This window comes from Salvelinus fontinalis, chromosome 16, assembly GCF_029448725.1.
Source record: "Salvelinus fontinalis isolate EN_2023a chromosome 16, ASM2944872v1, whole genome shotgun sequence".
NCBI classification, from domain to species: domain Eukaryota; kingdom Metazoa; phylum Chordata; class Actinopteri; order Salmoniformes; family Salmonidae; genus Salvelinus; species Salvelinus fontinalis.
In genome coordinates, this window is record NC_074680.1 from 13,472,344 (window position 1) to 13,493,957 (window position 21,614).

At 44.4% G+C, this 21,614-nt stretch overlaps 1 protein-coding gene and 1 pseudogene across 1 annotated transcript in view; one reads left to right on the plus strand and one right to left on the minus strand.

Moving 5' to 3' along the window:
- Nucleotides 1–14,486, plus strand: part of LOC129812669 (rab3 GTPase-activating protein non-catalytic subunit-like) — a 28,257-nt gene extending 13,771 nt beyond the window's left edge. The window contains exons 20-34 of the mRNA XM_055864429.1: nt 2,315–2,528; nt 2,950–3,047; nt 3,311–3,416; nt 3,727–3,887; nt 4,055–4,229; nt 7,425–7,592; nt 7,682–7,788; nt 8,090–8,156; nt 8,254–8,324; nt 8,692–8,727; nt 8,852–8,926; nt 11,253–11,468; nt 11,555–11,857; nt 11,996–12,160; nt 12,325–14,486. Of these exons, the coding sequence (XP_055720404.1) occupies nt 2,315–2,528; nt 2,950–3,047; nt 3,311–3,416; nt 3,727–3,887; nt 4,055–4,229; nt 7,425–7,592; nt 7,682–7,788; nt 8,090–8,156; nt 8,254–8,324; nt 8,692–8,727; nt 8,852–8,926; nt 11,253–11,468; nt 11,555–11,857; nt 11,996–12,160; nt 12,325–12,477 (2,115 nt within the window). The 3' untranslated portion in view covers nt 12,478–14,486. The remainder of the gene's footprint in view (nt 1–2,314; nt 2,529–2,949; nt 3,048–3,310; nt 3,417–3,726; nt 3,888–4,054; nt 4,230–7,424; nt 7,593–7,681; nt 7,789–8,089; nt 8,157–8,253; nt 8,325–8,691; nt 8,728–8,851; nt 8,927–11,252; nt 11,469–11,554; nt 11,858–11,995; nt 12,161–12,324) is intronic.
- A 481-nt stretch (nt 14,487–14,967) lies between these two features.
- Nucleotides 14,968–21,588, minus strand: LOC129812490 (isoleucine--tRNA ligase, mitochondrial-like; annotated as a pseudogene).
- Between the last annotated feature and the right edge of the window lie 26 nt (nt 21,589–21,614).

The following is a 21,614-nucleotide window of genomic DNA, read 5'->3' on the forward strand; positions in this document are numbered from 1 at the left end:
TGATGAAGATCATCAAAGGTTAATGATACATTTTATCTCTATTTCTGCTTTTTGTGACTCCTGTCTTTGGCTGGGAAAATGACTGTGTTTGTCTGTGATTTTGCGGTGACCTAACATTATCATTTGTGGTGCTTTCGCTGAAAAGCCTATTTGAAATCGGACAATTTGGTGGAATTAACAACAAGATTACCTTTAAAATGGTATAAGATACATGTATGTTTGAGGAATTTTAATTATGAGATTTCTGTTGTTTGAATTTGGCGCCCTGCACTTTCCCTGGCTGTTGTCATATCGATCCTGTTAACGGGATTGCAGCCATAAGAAGTTTAAGAACCCCTTAGCCTTAACTTAATTCTAAACTTAACCCTAACCCCTAAGTTTAAAATAGCCTTTGTCCTCGTGGGGATGTGGAAAATGTCCCCACGAGGGAGAATTTTCCTTGTTTTACTATCCTTGTGGGGACATTTGGGGATTTTGTATTTATTATGGATCCCCATAAAGGCAGCAGCTCCTCTTCCTGGGGTCTGGCAAAATGAAGGCAGTTATACCATTTTAAAAACATTACAATGCATTCATAACAGATTTCACAACACGCTATATCTACAACACAAAATCCATGTGTACGTGGGTGTATAGTGCCTATGTTATCATGTGTTTGTGCTTATGTTTGTGTTGCTTCAAAGTCCCCGCTGTTCCATAAGGTGTATTGTTTCCATCTGTTTTTGAAATCTGATTCTACTGCTTGCGTGAGTTAACTGATGTGGGATAGAGTTCCATGTAGACATGGCTCTATGTAGTACTGTGCTCCTCCCATAGTCTGTTCTGGACTTGGGGACTGTGAAGAGACCTTTGGTGGTATGTCTTGTGGGGTATGCATGGGTGTCTGAGCTTTGTGCTAGTCATTTAAACAGACAGCTCAGTGCTTTCAACATGTCAATACCTCTCACAAATACAAGTAGTGATGAAGTTAAGCTCTACTCCACTTTGAGCCAGGAGAGATTGACATGCATATTATTAATGTTTCCTCTCTGTGTACATCCAAGGGCCAGCCGTTGACAGTCCCTCTTTGTGGCACCTGTCTACACGACTGAACAGTAGTCCTGGTGCGACAAAACTAGAGCCTGTAGGACCTGCCTTGTTGATAGTGCTGTAAAGAAGATAGAGCAGCGCTTTATTATGGACAGACTTCTCCCCATCTTAGCTACTGTTGTATCAATATGTTTTTACCATCACAGTTTACAATCCAGGGTTACTCTGAGCACTTTAGTCACCTCACCTTGCTCAATTTCCACTTTATTTATTACAAGATTTAGTTGAGGTTTAGGGTTGAGTGAATGATTTGTCCCAAATACAATGCTTTTAGTTTTTTAAATATTTAGGACTAACTTATTTCAGTCACTGTAGTAGCTGATGTGTATAGTGTTGAGTCATCCACATACATAGACACACTGGCTTTACTCAAAGCCAGAGGTATGTCGTTAGTAAAGATTTGAAAAAAGTAATGGGCCTAGACAGCAGCCTTGGGTAATTCCTGATTTCTACGAGTATTATGTTGGAGAGGCTTCCATTAAAGAACACCCTCTATGTCCTGTTAGACAGGTAACTCTTTATCCACAATATAGCAGCCATAACACATACGTTTTTCCAGCAGCAGACTATGATCAATAATATCAAAACCCGCACTGAAGTCTAACTAAACAGTCCCCCAAATCTTTTTATTATACATTTCTCTCAGCCAATCATCAGTGCTGGGTGCTGAAAGTCTGTTGTCAATTTGTTTACTGTAAAATAGCATTGTATCTGGTCAAAAAACAACAACATTGAGCCAGTAAAGGGGGCTTTACTATTCTTAGATAGCGGAATTACTTTCACTTCCCTCCAGGCCTGAGGGCACACACTTTCTAGTAGGCTTAAATGGAAGATATTATCGTCTGTAATTATCGTCTGCTATTATCGTCTGTAATTTTCCATCCAAGTTATCTGACCCCGGTGGCTTGTCTTGTCAATCATTTTTTCACCTCTTCCACACTCACTTTACGAAATGTAATATTACAATTCTTGTCTTTCATAATTTGGTCAGATATACTAGGATGTGTAGTGTCAGCATTTGTTGCTGGCATGTCATGCCTACAATATGTTTGCTAATCTTGTCAATGAAAAAAATGTGGGTCCCCACAAGGATAGAAGAACCAACCCATACACACACACATGCAGTACACACACATACACACACACACACATTAAACCCGTGAGTACAGCATTCTGAACTACTCTTCTTTTCTCTCTTTTCTTCCTCCTCCTCCTTCCTATCCAGACGGAGGTTGCCGGTGTAGAGGAGGAGCTAGCCCGTGTCTCCCTCATCCTGCAGCGCTACACAGAGCTCACCTCCGGCTCCCGCCCCTCCGTCTCATTTGCCCAGGACTCCCCTGACGCATCACTTCCTGTACGCGGCTTCCTGTCACAGATGGAGTGTGAAGGAGAGGAGATCAGGGTGGTCCCAGGGCCCGACGCAGACTGGACACAACTGGGTAGGATGAACACACACAAACACACACACACAGTCACATTACCCCTATACAAATCTACCTCTATCACTCCAGTATCTCTTGCACACTGTAAATATGATATTGGAACTGACTGACCCTAATATATAGTATTCTTGCTTTCTCGTGTTTTTATTTTTATATCTGGTGTGTTTTTGTTATACCTTATTATTTGTAGTATTACATTGTTATTGATTACTGCATTGTTGGGTTTAGAGCTTGCAGAAAGGCATTTCACTGTACTTGTGCACGTAACATTGAAAATGTGTAAAATTGCAGGAAATTGGCTTTAAAACTGCTACATTTTCCCTTCGCTCCATGGCAAAATGTGTACTTGTGCACGCGACATTGAAACTTGAAACCTATGAGTATAAAGGGTAAGACTGTGTTGTTGTTTACCCTGTAGGGAGCTTTCTGTTCTGGGGCTGTCTGATAGGAGAGAGCCCTCTACAGAAAGTCTGTGACACACTACAGGAGACCGGCATCAGCCCACAGCATTTACTGGTGAGGAGAGGAAGGAGGGTGGTACGGCAAAAGGATGGGAGTGTGACGTGCACTAATATCCATTTTGCATGCAGCACATGCTTTTTATCTGTGCTTCAGCGCAGGGACATTTTTTCATCTGCCCAACTATGTATTCATCCATCTTTTTTGATCCGTACCTCAGATTCAAGGAAGGGGAGATTTGGGTATGGGAGGAAGAATAGACTCAAATAGAAGGAAATGTAACTCATCCATGTTGTCTATGTGTGTGTTCTTTCCCTCAGTCTCTGCTGCTGAGTGTATGGCTGCACAGAGAGAAGGAAGTATTGAAGAAACCAAAGGCCGTCAGACACCTACACACACTCCTCACTGCCCTCAGCTCCATGAAAGGTGTGTGATCACATCGGATTTTGTAAGGTGGTCTGTGCTGTGATACAATTGAGTTAGCAGTTGGGTTGTGGTTAGATAATAGGTAGTGGAGTCCGCAGGAGGCTAGTGGCACCTTCATTGGGGAGGACGGGTTTGTGGTAATGGCTGGAGCAGAATTGTGGAATGGGATCACACGTATTGTTTCGAAGTGTTTGATGCCATTCCATTTGTTCCGTTCCGGTCATTATTATGAGCCATGCTCCCCTCAGCAGCATCCTGTGGTGGACTTCCATTGACTTTCAGAGACGTGTGTATTTCCTCCTCTCCTTAGGTGCGGTGGAGTCGTCGTGGGACATGCAGTGTGTCTCCCCCTGGTGGCAGCAGGTGCGGTCTGCGTGTGTCCAGTCACACAGTGCTGCTGCTGCCCTGCTGGCTGCAATAGTGGCTCACCGCGCTGCCAAGGATAACATCACCAGCCTGGCCGAGACCAAGGTAACATACACACACACACACACACACACACACTGATGTGTGTGTGCTTTGTCAATGACTCTCTCTCTCTCTCTGTGTGTGTGTGTGTGTGTGTGTGTGTGTGTGTGTGTGTGTGTGTGTGTGTGTGTGTGTGTGTGTGTGTGTGTGTGTGTGTGTGTGTGTGTCAGTTTCAGTCAGAGTGGGAGGCTGTGTCGTTGGAGCTGGAGCAGTGGGCGGTGTGTGTGAGACAGCTGGAGGACGTGCTGGCCCTGCAGACGCTGCTGTGTGTGGCGCCTCTTAAAGGAACACCAGGGGGCGCCACACCACACTGCTCAGTCAAAGCCCTGCTGGAGGTGGGCCGAGGTACTGAACGAATACTTAAGAAATAAAAAGGCTGTGGCTGCGAATCCGTAGTTAACCGCCCCTTTCTGCCCCGGAACCCAATGGAAAGATCCGGATCACGTTCTGCGCATGTGTTACTTGGCGCACAAATTTGTGTGTTCACCCTCCCTTCACTTTTCTCACTGTCAATCGTGAATGATAATTATTTTTTGGAGCGAACTTTTGAGCAGATGGTGTTAACAAACTGCAGCATACAAGTGTTTTGATTTAATCAAAGCACATACATTACGTGACCAAAAGTATGTGGACACCTGGTTCTCAAACATTTCATTCCAAAATCATGGGCATTAATATGGAGTTGGTCCCCCCTTTGCTGCCATAACAGCCTCCACTCTTCTGGAAAGGCTTTTCACTAGATGTTGGAACATTGCTACAGGACTTGCTTCCATTCAGCCATAAGAGCATTAGTGAGGTCGGGCACTGATGTTGGGCGATTAGGCCTGGCTCGCAGTCTACGTTCCAATTAATCTCAAAGGTGTTCGATGGGGTTGAGATCAGGGCTCTGTGCAGGCCAGTCAAGTTCTTCCACACCGATCTTGACAAATCATTTCTGTTTGGACCTCCCTTTGTGCACAGGGGCATTGTCATGCTGAAAAAGGAGAAGGCCTTCCCCAAACTTTTGCCACAAAGTTGGAAGCACAGAATCGTCTAGAATGTCATCGTATGCTGTAGCGATAAGATTTCCCTTCACTGGAACTAAGGGGCCTAGCCTGAACCATGAAAAATAGCCCCAGGCCATTATTCCTCCTCCACCAAACTTTACAGTTGGCACTATGCACTGGGGCAGGTAGCGTTCTCCTGACATCCGCCAAACCAAGGTTCGTCTTTTGTACTGCCAAATGGTGAAGGGTGAGTCATCACTCCAGGGACACGTTTCCACTGCTCCAGAGTCCAATAGCGGCGAGCTTTACACCACTCCAGCCGACGCTTGGCATTGCGCATGGTGATCTTATGCTTGTGTGCGACTGCTCGGCCATGGAAACCCATGTCATGAAACTCCCGACGAACAGTTCTTGTGCTTACGTTGCTTCCAGAGACAGTTTGGAACTCGGTAGTGAGTGTTCCAGCCGAGGACAGACGATTTTTACTCGCTACGCGTTCAGCACTTGGTGGTCCCATTCTGTGAGCTTGTGTGGCCTACCACTTCGTGGCTTAGCTGTTGTTGCTCCTAGACATTTCCACTTCACAATAACAGCACTTACAGTTGACCGGGGCAGCTCTAGCAGGGAAGACATTTGACGAACTAAGGTGGCATCCTATGAGAGTGCCACGTTGAAAGTCACTGAGCTCTTCAGTAAGGCCATTCTACTGTCAGTGTTTGTCCATGGAGATTGCATGGCTGTGTGTTCGATTTTATACACCCGTCAGCAACGGGTTGTCCAATTAAAAAAAAAAATATATATATATATATATATAGCATATTTTTGCCCAGTGGCACGCGCTGTGGAGTTATGGCCGCATGAGAGAAAAATGCCACCATTCACACCATCCTCCTGAGATCTCATAAGAAATGGCCGGAGAAAGAATGTCCATAGGGGGAGTAGCAGGTAAGTGAGAGTTGAGGGTGGGGGTGGTCTGACGGTAGAAACTATTGGCCAGTCTTTCAGTTTTTTGCCATGTACTGCCCGCTTCTGAGTGATTGAATCGGGGAAAACAGGGCGTGGCTGGGGGTCCCTGATGATCCTCTTGGCCTTCCCCTGTAGGGTAGGCAGTGTGCGCCCAATGGTGCGTTCGGCGGCACGTATCACCCTCTGAAGAGCCTTGCGGTCCACGGCGGTGGAGTTGCCGTACCAGGCTGTGACGCAGCACGACAGTATGCTCTCAATGGTGCTCCTATAGAACGCTGAGAGGGCCCACGGGGACAGGCCAAATTTCTTTAGCATCCTGAGGTTGAAGAGTCGCTGTCGTGCCTTCTTCACTACGGTGTCCTTGTGGTTAGACCGTTTCAACTTCATTCCAATAACGGTATACTATGCTATTATATATTGTCATTGTGATCTTGCAGACATTGATTCAGCTTTAATCTACCGGTAACTAATAACTAAGGTGGCATCCTATGAGAGTGCCACGTTGAAAGTCACTGAGCTCTTCAGTAAGGCCATTCTACTGTCAGTGTTTGTCCATGGAGATTGCATGGCTGTGTGTTCGATTTTATACACCCGTCAGCAACGGGTTGTCCAATTAAAAAAAAAAAATATATATATATATATATATATATAGCATATTTTTGCCCAGTGGCACGCGCTGTGGAGTTATGGCCGCATGAGAGAAAAATGCCACCATTCACACCATCCTCCTGAGATCTCATAAGAAATGGCCGGAGAAAGAATGTCCATAGGGGGAGTAGCAGGTAAGTGAGAGTTGAGGGTGGGGGTGGTCTGACGGTAGAAACTATTGGCCAGTCTTTCAGTTTTTTGCCATGTACTGCCCGCTTCTGAGTGATTGAATCGGGGAAAACAGGGCGTGGCTGGGGGTCCCTGATGATCCTCTTGGCCTTCCCCTGTAGGGTAGGCAGTGTGCGCCCAATGGTGCGTTCGGCGGCACGTATCACCCTCTGAAGAGCCTTGCGGTCCACGGCGGTGGAGTTGCCGTACCAGGCTGTGACGCAGCACGACAGTATGCTCTCAATGGTGCTCCTATAGAACGCTGAGAGGGCCCACGGGGACAGGCCAAATTTCTTTAGCATCCTGAGGTTGAAGAGTCGCTGTCGTGCCTTCTTCACTACGGTGTCCTTGTGGTTAGACCGTTTCAACTTCATTCCAATAACGGTATACTATGCTATTATATATTGTCATTGTGATCTTGCAGACATTGATTCAGCTTTAATCTACCGGTAACTAATAAACAAGCACCATTTGCCAGAGTAGCCTGTTCTCTACGAGTAGAGCAGAGACTGTGTGTAAAGTACAGAATCCCACACATGCGCAGAAGCTTCTAGACCTTTAACCCCCAGGAAGAAAGATCTAGAAAAGTCAGATCCGTAGCCACTTCGAATAAAAAGCCCATAATCCTTACCTTAAATCCTTGAAGGAACCTTAGATCTGAGAGGCTTGGGATTGGTGAGAGTGGTAAAGTGAAACTTTGCTTTCACCAATCCAATCACATGAACAGTAGATCCCTTTTTCTCTCTCTCTCCCCCGCCTTTTTTTCTCTCAGGTGGTATAGCAGACAGTGTGGCTAAGTGGGTGTTCAGGCAGGACTTGGCCCCTGAGGAGCTGAAGGACATGCTGCAGAGGAGGGGGGAGGCCCAGGGAACAGAACAGCCCTCCCAGCCAGTGCTGAGGGAGAAAAGCCAGGAGGATGCAGACTTCAATAGGGCAGCAGGTGAGTGGGTACTCTATGGTCACTAAAGTGATTCCTCTATAGGAAGTGTGGTTGTTGTATTAAATAGTGTGTTTTCTGTGTTCCTCCAGAGCTGCTGGTGTCTGTGTGTCAGCGTTTCCCAGACTCCCTCTCTCCTGACCTGCTTTTTGCCCACTGCTGCTGGGAGTACGTGGTGCAGTGGAACAAATACCCAGAGGTTTGGCTCCAAACACTACCAGCACACAGACACTCACATCCATACACATCTATACACATTTCAGTTGAATGCATTCAGTTGTACAACTGACTAGATTATCCCCCTTTCCCTTACACACACAGACACTCATATCACGCACGCACGCACGCACGCACGCACGCACACACACACACACACACACACACACACACACACACACACACACACACACACACATCAATACACACTCACATCCATACACATCTATGCACACACAGTTTAAGGTGTAAAATCTAATGTTTTGTTATCTCTCTCTCTGAAGGAGGGGCAGTATCTGTGTTGTGCAGTGGAACACCTGAAGCTAGTCTCTAGTCCTCACATCCAGCTGGGTCAGACAATACAGAATCGTATTTAATATTCACGCGGTGTTTCCTCAGTGTGTCCCTTGCTTTGTACTATAATACTCTCTCTCTCTTTCTCCTGCAGGCATCTCCTCAATGATGTGGAACACGTTCATCGTTAAACGTTTCTCAGCTGCTGCTTTCCTTATGGAGAAGGTGAGCAGCAATTCATTTTTGTGTGTGTTTGTATGTGAGAGAGTTCTGATGCATGAAACGTCACGATCATAATTATTTTTATAATGCTCTTCACTTGTGACTACCTTGCCAACTAAAGGCGATAACTAACATTTCACTTGTGTAGAAATATGATTTACATTTAGTTTGGTCGAAGTTGTAGGGTTTTCTGCAGACATCAACTGAAATGTACCAATATATTTGCATAGCTGAACATCCTCACGCTATTACATCTGTTACAAGATTAGTATTTCATAGTGTGGGACTCAAATGGGTTCTGTTTTCAACAGAACAGAAAACTGGTGTCCTATATTTTTGTTTCATGAAAGAGTGTGTTTCCTCTCCACAGGTGGGGAAGGCCCCTAAAGACCGCCTGTGTCGACGGGTGAGCAGAGCACTGCTCTATTCAGCTACACGTCTACCTCTCTGATTGAGACTTGTTGAGCTTGGGCTGTGAATAGACGTGCACGTAACGGTATATAACATTCGTGGTGTCTCTGTGTATTCAGGATGTGGGAATGGGAGACGGTGCCATGACATCATTCCTGGCCTCCTGTGTTGAGCTGCTACAGATTCTGATGGAGGTACACACAAATAGATGGATGGATGCATACAGTTAGGCAGATTAACTGCAGCACCGGTAAAAAGCATGTGCTGCATGCAAAGTGGATGTAAGTACAAGAGGATTTGTCAGAGCAATGATGTACCATTCAGGGCTCGAAATTAAGGGTGTCCCGTCTTCCCGGGCACAATATTTTTTTTGTCTGGGATAGTTCAAAACAGACGTTGGGACGGTTCTAAATAGAAGTTGGGGGACGATAGGCCAGAAAAATATAAAATGCATAAAACAGTGGTTCCATACTAAAATGTTTAAACACAAAGACGAGGCTGCTGAAACAGATCACAACATTTAGCTTAAAAGTTGCTAAACTATGAATAATTCACATTACAGGAGCAGCAATGTGTTCACTCCTCTCAGCCATATGCGTGAATGTTCCAAAATGTTATTACGGGAGAAAAGCATTCCCAAACGTGCACCTGATGCGAGCGGTTTTTAAAATGCGATGGAGATGGATCTTTTATTTATTTAACCATTTTATTTAATTAGGCAAGTCAGTTAAGAACAAATTCTTATTTACAATGACGGCCTACACCGGCCAAACCCGGACGATGCTGGGCCAATTGTGCGGCGCCCTGTGGCACTCCCAATCACGGCCGGTTGTGATACAGACGGGATATACTGCCTAATGGTAGAAACTTGGAGAGAGGGAATATCTAAAGATGCAACAATAGGATTGTGCCTTACTGCCTTTGGTTTCAATGGTCTATGGTCTAGTTTTAGCTGTAGGCTATTAAAAGCAAGGTAAAATAGGCTATGTAAAACGTCCAGGTTTCAAACAATGATATGACTGTCTAGGCTTTGTATATGTTATTATTTTGGTTATGGAAATGTTTAATATTAAAATATCATTACAATGTTGGGCAAATAGGCTTATTGAAATGTACATGCTACTCTCTCCCAGCCTGTCTGCTGGCCTGGAGTTTAGGTTGCGTGTGCCGGGAGTTGCTGTGGAATTTGCATTGTCTTTACGCTATGGCTAGCTACTATGGTATTCCAGAGAATATGGTTGTATCTCCGTGGCCTGTATCGAATGCACACTGTAAAATTTGCAAAGTATTTCTTCCTCGCGCTGCAATACTGCCTGGCTGGTGGCTGTGTGTGCGCACGTGGAGAGCTGAGTGACAGATTAAAAAAATTGAAGCGCCGCGCACAGGCATAACAGTTTGTTTAATTTACTTTAAACGAAAGTCTACGGAAGTAACATTTTGTCCTTGGGCTTCTTGGCTTTTTACATTGTTTTGTTCACAAGCTAGGTTGTTTTTTAATGTTTGAGTTTCAACAGCTAGGGAAGAGAAGCAACGCGGATACTAGTCACTCTTAGTCTCATTCACGAACATGACTCAAATCGCGTTACCAAGGTAACCTCCTTTAAAGCGGCAGGTGAACGTTTAGTCTCGTCTGTGATGTTTTGTGTTCAAAGAAAACATGTTCATTAAACAATATACCACATTACTACTTACTAGTTATGCATGTATTATTTTAGAAACATTACAAAGCATGCTCATCTCTTTTTTGTCTGTTTTGTTTGTTTAATTTGAGGGATTTTTATTTTATTTTGGTTGGTAAGAAATATGAGTGGCTGGTAGATTTTTAAATCTACCTGCCACAGTGGCTGTTATGTACAAAAAGTAAATTTTAGGCCCTGGCTGTTATGTAAGTGGTGGTGCTCAAAAAGGTCAAGGCCACCATTCTTCAGTGACTGAAGAGGGAGGGTGAAGCAGAGAAAGTGAAGGCTGGGGAACACACATTCTTTATTGTATAGGCTATTGTTGTTTTATGTTGTTTAATGGGGCAGCTGGTTGTGGAATGTAATGTCGCTAACTTAAGTTTATTCAGTAACCAGTTCACAATAGCATAGTTCTCTTTCAGATATGTTGTATACATGTGGTTAACGTGTTCAATTAATTTATTATTATTATTAATGTAATGCATGTTTGTCTGTTTTAAAAAAAAATCTTAAATAAATAATATAGACTGTATCTGTCTCAGAAATACACACACACACAACAAAAGCACTGCAAATGACCTAGACCCATGTTGGCATATCAAAACCATTAAAATATATATATATATATATATATATATATATTTTAATTTTGGGATAGTTCAACTTCAGTTTGGGACAGTTGAAGTTGCACTTCGGGACGGTGAGGGAAAAAGTTAGTCGCGAGCCCTGGTACCATTGCTGCAGCATTGAAAAATGACCTTTGTACTAAAGCATTTGTAGATCGATAGTGGCAAGTGAGGCTTTTCCTTGGTAACTCTGAACCCCTTCCCCCCTCCTCCAGGCAGACTCAGGGATAGAAGAGGTGACCCCTCCAGAGCTCTGTGTGGAGGAGGTGTGGGGCGGAGCGGAGGGTCCTGCCTCCATAGTAGAGTTAGCCCTGGAGCAGAGGGGAATCCACTACCCCCTTGTACAACACCACTGTCTCCTGGCCACTCTACTACACACTGCTATGACCTTCAACCTCCGGGTCAAACCACTCAGCCTGTTCGACAGCAAGGTGAGACAAACACGTGGCGTAAACCAAAGAGTACACACATGCATAACACCTACAGTATACTCACTGCAAGTCTTTCCTTCTTCCAGGGTAAGAGTGCCTTCTTCAGAGAGCTGGTGTCCATCCAGCTGATGCCCAGCGGAGATATGGACCCTGGACTTGTCTCTCTTAGACAGGAGTTCCTGCTCAGTGTGTTGACAGGCTGGGTGAAGACCCAGAGTGAGGCAGGGACGGCTCCTGCATCCACCCGGCTGGACCTTGGCTCAGGGGACGAGACGTGGCCCTCTCTGTGTCTGGACCTGGGGACCCTGCTTCAAGTCAACCCAGACATCCTGCGCAGACACCTGGTGTGTGAGCTGTACAACCAGGGCCTGGACCCCCGGGCAGAGCAGGTAGGTAGTCATAAACACCAACAACTCCCTCACTACGAAATACAAGTAACATTATACACACATTAATCAAATGAATATGATCACTCATAAAGTATATAAAAAAAGCGGAAGCTAGCCGGTGTGTGTGTTATCTGTCAGGTGATGTTGGAGGTGGAGGATAAGGACGTGTTGGGTTCTCAGCTGTTGGTTCTAACAGGCCAGAGGCTGAGCTACTCCCTGCTTCACACCCAGACCCAGACCAAGCCCGCCATGGAGCTGCTGTCACGCCTCCCCCCCACACTCTGCACCTGGCTCAAGGCTATGGTGAGACCAACCTCTGTTACCTTACAACATGCTAGAACAACTGTCTCAAGGTGATTCAAAGCATCTCTCTTAGCCGAATTCAACCTGCTAGTGTTGCCTGGTTTACTGATGGTGTTTGTATTTATCTCTGTGTGTGTGTGTTTATCTGTGTGTGTTATCCCCAGGATCCCAGTGAGCTAGGGTGCCCGTCGGTGCCCCTGAGCCAGACCAGCAGGCTGGTGAGCCGCCTCATGGAGATCCTACCTGAGAACCACGGCCAGTACAGCCTGGCACTACACCTACTGGAGGCTGTGGAGGTCCTGCAGGGAGAGGACTGAGTGAGAGGGGGGAGGAGAGCAAGAGGCTCAGGAAGAGAGATGGCCTGTGTGCAATTCCGTTCCTGCTTTCATTGCTAATATCCAGGATAGGAGTAAGCGAGTGATGTAGTAAACTGTTGAAGTAGGAAATATATAGGATTATACACCTATCATGTACAGGAAGGAGATGTCAGGGAAATGGCCACCCTGTTTGAGAGGAGGCTCATGTGTTCAGTTGAATGCTCATGTGTTCAGAATCAAATTGTAAATGAAAGATGGAGGGATAATTGTTTTGTTTGAAGTCTGCATTTCTGAAGGGGATATGCTATATGAGCATGGTGTTATATATCCATTTGTTTTTGTCACTTCCTACTTATTTTTTACTTTGTCTGTCAGCTATACCTAGCAGCCCCTGTACTGCCCATTCTAACAGACTTAACGATCCAATCAAAGGGGGTTGCAGAGTGTGTTTGTGTGCCATATCATTGTTTAGTAAGCATCCCTTTCTCTTCACCTGTCCCTCAGATTAGTAATGATGATGTATGATAGACAGAATGGATGATCTGGTTATTTATACATGCTGCAGTACTGTACTAGCTGTGCCTGTACCCTCTGTACTGTTCTGTAGTTCTACACCCTGGCTGAGGAACCCCACTGGGGGCAGACAGCATGGTCTATCTTTGGTCTCTTTCTCTCTGGGTCTGGGGTAAGAGCAGTCAACGCTGGTCATGGTGGTACTTTCCAATCAGTATTCTCTCCAGACCATTCAGGTAGACAGACTGTTTATAACGTTTCGTAAACATTTTTTTTTTTTTTTTTTTTTTTTTTTCACCTTTATTTAACCAGGTAGGCTAGTTGAGAACAAGTTCTCATTTGCAACTGCGACCTGGCCAAGATAAAGCATAGCAGTGTGAACAGACAACAACACAGAGTTACACATGGAGTAAACAATAAACAAGTCAATAACATAGTAGGAGAAAAAAAAGAAAAAAAAAGAGAATCTATATACAATGTGTGCAAAAGGCATGAGGAGGTAGGCAATAAATAGGCCATAGGAGCGAATAATTTGCAATTTGTAAGTCGCTCTGGATAAGAGCGTCTGCTAAATGACTTAAATGTAAATGTAATTACAATTTAGCAGATTAACACTGGGGTGATAAATCATCAGATGATCATGTGCAATTAGAGATACTGGTGTGCAAAAGAGCAGAAAAGTACATTTTTAAAAAACAGTATGGGGATGAGGTAGGTAAATTGGGTGGGCTATATACCGATGGACTATGTACAGCTGCAGCGATCGGTTAGCTGCTCAGATAGCAGAGGTTTAAAGTTGTTGAGGGAGATAAAAGTCTCCAACTTCAGAGATTTTTGCAATTCGTTCCAGTCGCAGGCAGCAGAGAACTGGAAGGAAAGGCGGCCAAATGGGGTTTTGGCTTTAGGGATGATCAGTGAGATACACCTGCTGGAGCGCGTGCTACGGGTGGGTGTTGCCATCGTGACCAGTGAACTGAGATAAGGCGGCGCTTTACCTAGCATAGCCTTGTAGATGACCTGGATCCAGTGGGTCTGACGATGAACATGCAGCGAGGGCCAGCCGACTAGAGCCTACAGGTCGCAGTGGTGGGTGGTACCCTAATGAGTGACAGTTTTTTTTTCTTGGATTTGTACAGTAGCTCACTGACCTCATCCAGAGGGTGATGGGAATCACCGACTATTTAATGATTACACTACGATAGCGCAATTCCCAACATACCATATCTGGCTTCCATGTGTATTGTGTTCGTCAATATTCAAACTAAAATAAATAATAATTCATTATTTAATGAGTTTGGTATAGGCGTATAATACAGAGGTTTGCATTTACAAGTAAAAATATGGAAGAACAATTACCCAAAACCATAATTATCATAGTTTGTTAATGAACTCAAACATCTCTTCCCCATTCTTTTTTTACTTGTCACATTATAACATGAGTTACATTATGACTTCCATTTCAACATTAAACTTGAATAAAAACAAAAACCAATCTACTCAGAATTGTACCATCCCCTATATATCCTCTCAACGCACACACACAAACTTTAATCTGACTTCATGTCTGCTCTTTGACTTGATTCTCTCAGTAGGTATCTTACTGTACTCTGCCTCATAGGAGTGATTCAGAAGTAAATATGTTTCCCTTTCCAGAGAACATCACTGACATGTGCCCTTTTTTGGGAGAGGTGTCATGTCAATCCAAAAGGACTGCATAGCTCTTACAGCAGATGATAATTCTCTCCTTTCTTAAATAACACAAAATGAGTGCTGAGCCATTCATCCTCAGTCTGCATGCAGCAACAACATGCCAGAGTCAATGTCACTTAAAGTATTGTGGGTAATGTCGTTTTGGCACTGCTAGACAGTGGCTGTCGCCATGTTACCCCTCTCAGTACTGTTGCTAACCAGGGGGTGTTTCTTTGTTGACCCCTGGTTGTCTGGGCTAAGTTCAAGCAGACCGACCGGATCAGAGGGTCATTTGCAGGTTGTAATGATGACGGGTGAGGGTGTCACTGCGCCCTGGTTAGGATGGTCTGGCAGGGGCAGTCCGGGGAGACTGAGGTGTAACGGCGACACCTCGGGCACCGGACCATAGAGGTGGGCACTGTCCTCACGGATAACCCCATCTGATTGGACAGAGGGAAGGAAGGTTACTAGGGGCTATGATTAGGAAGCTTACCAAGGTCGTATTAATTAGTGCACACCGTAGTAAAAGATTTTGTAGCAGAAACACTTCTTATTCGAAAAGATCAGTTAGTTACTCTCTGTTTTGGTCCATTTTCTTCCATTTAGTGTCTCCAGTAGTGAATATGACCCAGGCTACTGTATAACCGCTAAAATACTTGGGTCTTTTGAACTCACTATGTTTCATTATGGAGACAGCTGCCACAGTACTGTCAATTTGTTAGTGTTAGCGGCTTGTCTGGGACTCACCCTCCAGGTTGATGAGAAAGTTGACCTTGCTGATGAGGGCATCGGTAAAACAGGCCGTTGCATTGGCATTAGTCCTGATTCTTGTGACTAATCAATTTGGCTATTTAAGCTCTGAATATCAGCTACCCAACTTTATCAGGAGTTATAGTGAGTCTAGTCTGTTTACACAGCAGGAAATGCAGGAGTATTTTTCACTATGATCAGCTTGTCAAAAATGGACGGATACAAACTTGAAACCACTGATTATGACAATGGGGTGAAACTCCTGGACAACAGTTGTTATTGTCCATTCCATGTTGTCCATTTGACATTGACCTGTCCTGTTTTTAGGATGTTTGTTAACATGACAAGGCATTTTTTATTTGATTGGGTGCCATTTAGGTTAGGCTATTTGATTGGAGAAATCTGCATGATTTAAAAAGTTTCTGTCTCATTACATTGTCATCCATTTTATATCCAGCCTGTAGGCTACAGAAAAGGACACACACTCTTTCTGCTACATGATTCATGTGAGATGATTTCTTTGACGGAACAGCGATGTGTCTCTCCAACAGCACCCTGGGACAAAGTGAGCACTGCTTATCACAGGGCGGCATCAACCCTCACCTAAAAAAACCTCATGCCACTGGTTGAGAGAAATTGTAATTGTTTTGGGGTAGCATTGTGAGGTTTTGTGTTGTTGTTGGAGGTGCGTCTTGGTCAGTTTAGCTCAGTTAATTCCGCCCTCGTCAATCTTCCGCCATGGGCTGCCGCCTAATGCAGGGAGAGGCAAACTTCCACACAGACAGACATATTTTCAGACGAATTGACAGACCAACAGACACACACAGAAGACACCATGAGAGACTCACCTTATCGATGTTGTCTCTGGCTGAGTTGAGCACGATCGAGCCGATCTGGACCTCAGAGAAGACGTTGGACTTTGCCACCCATCAGAGCAAAACATCCGCCTCATAGGCAGGAGACACACTGGGGTCCTGAGAGAGAGGGAACGAGACAGAGATTGGGGCCTTACCACCCCATGAGTGTGTATCTGTTTCTCCAGTAAGTGGATCTCATCTCCTAAATTGTAATTATTTTGCCGCTATGTCCTATTTATTGCCTTACCTCCCTATTCTTACTACATTTGAACACACAGTACAAAGATTTTTCTATTGTGTTATTGACTGAACGTATGTTTATCCCATGTGTAACTGTGTTGTTTTTGTCGCTTTATCTTTATTGCTTTATCTTGACCAGGTCGCAGTTGTAAATGAGAACATGTTCTCAACTGGCCTACCTGGTTAAATAAAGGTGGGAAAAAATGAATAATATCCACTGCCTCTCACCTTCCGGCTGTGGATGGCTGTATCTGGGTCTACTAAGTTGCCTAAAACCTTCTCTCCTTTCTCACTGACCACAGTCATGTACCACTAGAGCCCTGAGAGAGGGAAATGACTAATGAATACACATTTTCGTCATGGAAAGAGCAGTTCTTCATGTTTTGTACAATCATCCTCACCATCAACAATAAATACTTATGTACGGTGTCACAGTTTGTGTTCCACAGGGAGACTAAGCTAGTTGTTGATGTAAGAGGACTAAGCTGCTACATATTATGTAGAGATAGAGTTTAAGTAATTGCTATTCACAATGATCAATGTGGCAAATAGAGATAGCATTACCAGGCAGTTTGTAAGTCCTCAGTAACTGCGTAGTGCAGTAAGGAGACTTAGCGTTACTGGCTGTGTGGGTATAGGTAGGCACTTACCATATTGGGATTTAGCCCTAACTAAGAAGACGCAACCTTCAGAAACAACCTTGAATTCTAAGACATTTAAGTAATCACTAGTGTAAGAATAATTGGCAGCAGTAGTACGTAGCTTTGCCAGGGTAGCTAACACTGAGCTTCACCTTCAAAAACAGCAGCCCAGGAGGTTCCACTGTCAAACCAGATGTCCAACACATTTTCTCCACGCTCATAGTTACCTACTCCTGCTTTACTCTGACAAACACACAACATGTTAACCTTCACACGCGGCGCTAAAAGCATCTCCGAATTATACAACCGTATTCACTGACTTGTGAGTGAATGTAGCAGTTACAGTGCCTTCAGAAAGTATTCACAACCATTGACTTTTTCCACATTTGTTGTGTTATACAGCCTGAATTTAAAATGGCTTAAGTTAAGATTGTGTCACCATATCAAAGTATTAAAAATGACTGTGTCTTCTACATTGATAAAGTTTGATCATAAAGTTACTGGTCCACTCTCGCATTTCAAACATTTGGATTTAGGAGGCAGGATTTTTAAGGGGATAGGGTGACATCACGCTAACTCTCATTTTAATACACCAATGGTAACATGATATTCTCTTACCTAATCTAAATAAGTACCCCCTTGTAACCAACAGTGGAAAAGGTGTTTGGATGGGCGTGGTTTATATAGCTAGATATCTACTCTACTGGTGCCAACATTTTACTGTAGGGTGTTAGCAAATATAATTAAGTTTACACTATTCATCTATGGCAAATATACTTTTGTCTGTGTCTGGTGTTAGCTAGTTATTGGCTAGCTAGGTCTTCAGCCGGCATGGAACAAAAGAGGGGAGGGTCGTTCAAAACTCTGACGCAGTTGTCATGTCAACACATCCATCAGTGCTGTTGTGAACTGCATTACAAGAGACATGCCAAGTGGGAGATGTATTCAAAAAAATGCAATCAATTTTGTTTGAGTTGCTTTGTGCAACAAAACAAAGCTATTAATTTTGTTTGAGTTGCTTTGTTCATCACCAAATTTGCTTGAGATGATATTACTGCAACACGGCTCACTGCATTCAAGTTTCTTAACATAGGCGTTTCAAAGATCTGTCAGTCAAGGCGAGCTCATGAATATAAGCTCCCCTCCCACTCAGCTTGTCTTTTCAAACTTCCTGGTAGTTAGCCATGAGAAAAAAAAGAGTGCTTTTTCAAAAATGTTGAGCATTTACATCCCCCCAAAATATTAGGGGTGATATTTTAGTCATTTAAAAAGGCTGTTTTACATGGGAATCAGAATGACTGTTTGGGACCTTTAAAGACAGTTACAGAGTTTAATGGATGTGATAGGAGGTAACTGAGGATGGCTCAACAACATTGTAGTTACTCCACAATGCTAAAATAAATGACAGAGTGAAAAGAAGGAAAATATTCCAAAACATGCATCCTGTTTGCAATAAGGCACAAAAGTAATACTGTAAATAATGTGGCAAAGAAAATAACTTTTTGTCCTGAACACGATGCATTATGTTTGGGGCAAATTCAACACAACACATCACTGGGTATTTTCAAGAATGGTGGTGGGTATGCTTGTAATCAGCAAGGACTAGGCAGTTTTTTTTGGACAAAGTAAACAGAATAGAGCTAAGTACAGGCAAAATCCTGGAAGAATTCTTGTTCAATCTGCTTTCCAACAGACACTGGGAGACAAATTAACCTTTCAGCAGGAAAAAAATCTAAAATACAAGGCCAAATATACACTGAAGTTACTTACCAAGACAACATTGAATGTTCCTGAGTGGCCTAGTTACAGTTTTGACTGAAATCGTCTTGAAAATCTATTGCAAGGCTTGTAAATGTCTGTCTAGCAATGATCAACAACTTGACACAGCTTGACAGATTTTTTTTCAAGAATAATGGGCAAATATTGTACAATCCAGGTCTGCAAAGCTCTTAGACTTACTCAGAAAGACTCTCAGCTGTAATCACTGCCAAAGGTGATTCCAACATGTATTGACTCAGGGGGTTGAATACTTATCTGATCAAGATATATTACTGTTTTATTTTCCATTCATAAAAAAATACAGAACTTTTCTTCCACTTTGACTTTGACTTTACACTTTTTGTGTAGATCTTTGACAGAAAAATTACAATTCAATCCATTTTATCCCACTTTTTAACACAACAAAATGTGGAAAAAGTCAAGGGGTGTGAATACCTTCTGAAGGCACTGTATATCTATATTCCAGGGGCAGCTCCCACCAGCAGTCACTTCCCTTCTCTGAGAACAACTGGGCCACATTGGGAGAGTGCAGGGGTCAGAGTGGGGTTGTGGTTTGTGTGTGTGCGTGTATGTAATTGCTTGTTCATGAGAGGCTCTCATGTCTCTATGTGGTAGAAAACAGGTATGGGCATACCCCAGCTTCTCTGGTGAGAGATACACCAGGACGTTCGCCTGTCCAGCTTTGCAAACAGACTGCCTCTCGCTGACTCTGGCATTACACGCATCTTTGCCAGCCCGTCCTACACACACAGTCAGAAAGAGTGTCTTAATCCTAGAGCAAGACACATTCTCAGTTTCTAAGAGTCCAACTAACTGTGTGGGACTTGTTCGAAGTTATGTGAGTTAGAGTCATCGCCTGTTTGAAATAATATTTCTTAAATTTATCCCAGTGAGAACTGAGAATCATTCGCTGTTTATAAGAGTTATTCCCGGTGTACGACTCCTACCTTGGCCTTGTCTTTGAGGCTGGCGGTGTTGATGAACCACTATTTGCTGGGTCTGATGACTACAGGTTGTTTACTCCCCTGGTCGTCCGGATAGCTGTGGACACACTCCTCCTCCTTCACTAGAGCACCGACCGCCTTCAGCATGGAGATCACTGACACACACACAGAAAACAAACAAAAGCGTGGCAGAAGCTGAACTAGAACTCTGTCGCTCACACACATACAGTTTCTTCCTACCCGTGTCGTTTCCCTCCCCCATCACATACTGATTCTGTAGCACAGGCCCAGATAGCTCATTGAACCTACCTTCCTCATCCACCATACACTCCTGGAACAGGAGAAACACACACAGCCGTACATATATCATTGGAAGTTCATAAAGACTTACAACCTACTGTATTAGCCTGGACGCCAGACTGTTTCAGGAGTTGGCTCATCAGATACTAACTGGCATCCAAGCTGGTGAATTCACTCAGCTCTGTCAATCCAGGTGCTATATCAGTCAACTAAAAGAACGCACCGCTGTTAGTTCAAATTGTGAGGCCACACTGTAGTCCTCCATCCCATGGGCAGGAGCTGTGTGGACCAATCCTGTTCCTTTTCCCATGGTCAAAAGATTAGCTGGAAGCAATGGAACCTCCTTCCCGGAAATGGTGGGATGCTGGCAGACTGCGCCCTCAAGTTCTGCACCTAGAGGTGGGGATGGGAAGAAAAAGCTTTAGAATAGAATGACAGGTGAGTGTTTGTATAGTTTACCTGTGAAGGTGCCAACACTCTCCAGCTCTGTGCCCAGCAGAGTTGCCAGGCTCGAAACGCACTCTGTGGCCAAGTCAGTTAAGAACAGATTCTTATTTACATTGATGGCCTACCCCGGCCAAACCCTAACCCGGACAACACTGAGCCAATTGTGCGCCGCCCTATGGGACTCCCAATCACAGCCTGGAATTGAACCAGGGTCTGTGGTGATGACTCTAGCACTGAGATGCAGTGCCTTAGACTGCTGCCACTTGGGAGCACCAACATTTACAACAGATAGGAGATATACCTTATTATGTTAGTGATTCTAGTAAATGTGCAGTCTGGAGGTAGTCTGTTGACAGTGGCAGATAGCCTGGTTGGCTGGGATGGTCCATGGTTGGGTGGTCCACACCAACACAGAAATGTTGCCCAACTCCCCTGCAGCTTCTGCCATGTTAGGAGGCAGGTTGACCAGGGCGAAGGTGGTGTAGATTGCCTTGCTCACATGCTGGGGGTTATACTCTAGTTCTGCCTCTGAAAGAGCCGTCCTGGAGAGATAGAAGGTAGAGGAAGAAATAGAGGTATGGAGGGGGAGAATGGAAGGAGGGGTGAGAGGGGGGCTAAGAATGAGGAGGGACAGAGAACGCCACCAAAGGTGTGTAGCAAAGACTTGTGATATCCAGAAGGCACTCAGTGCTGCCTACGGGGAGGAAGGAGACCAGGACACTGGTGTATAGTCCTGGTCGATCAGCCCCTGGAAATGACAACACAAGAACAAACAGTCAGATCCTGAGATGAACGGCGGCTGCAGACAGAACAGTGCCTTCGGTGGAGCTGACATTTTGACAGCAGCTGGAGTTGAAAGAGAGTGCGGGGGTGGAGTAGGGCGCCTCTCCGGGCACTCGGTCACCATCTCACTACGGTCAGGCTCACTGCTGAGATGCGGCACAGCAGCATGGAGAGGAAGCACTTTGTAATTTTCA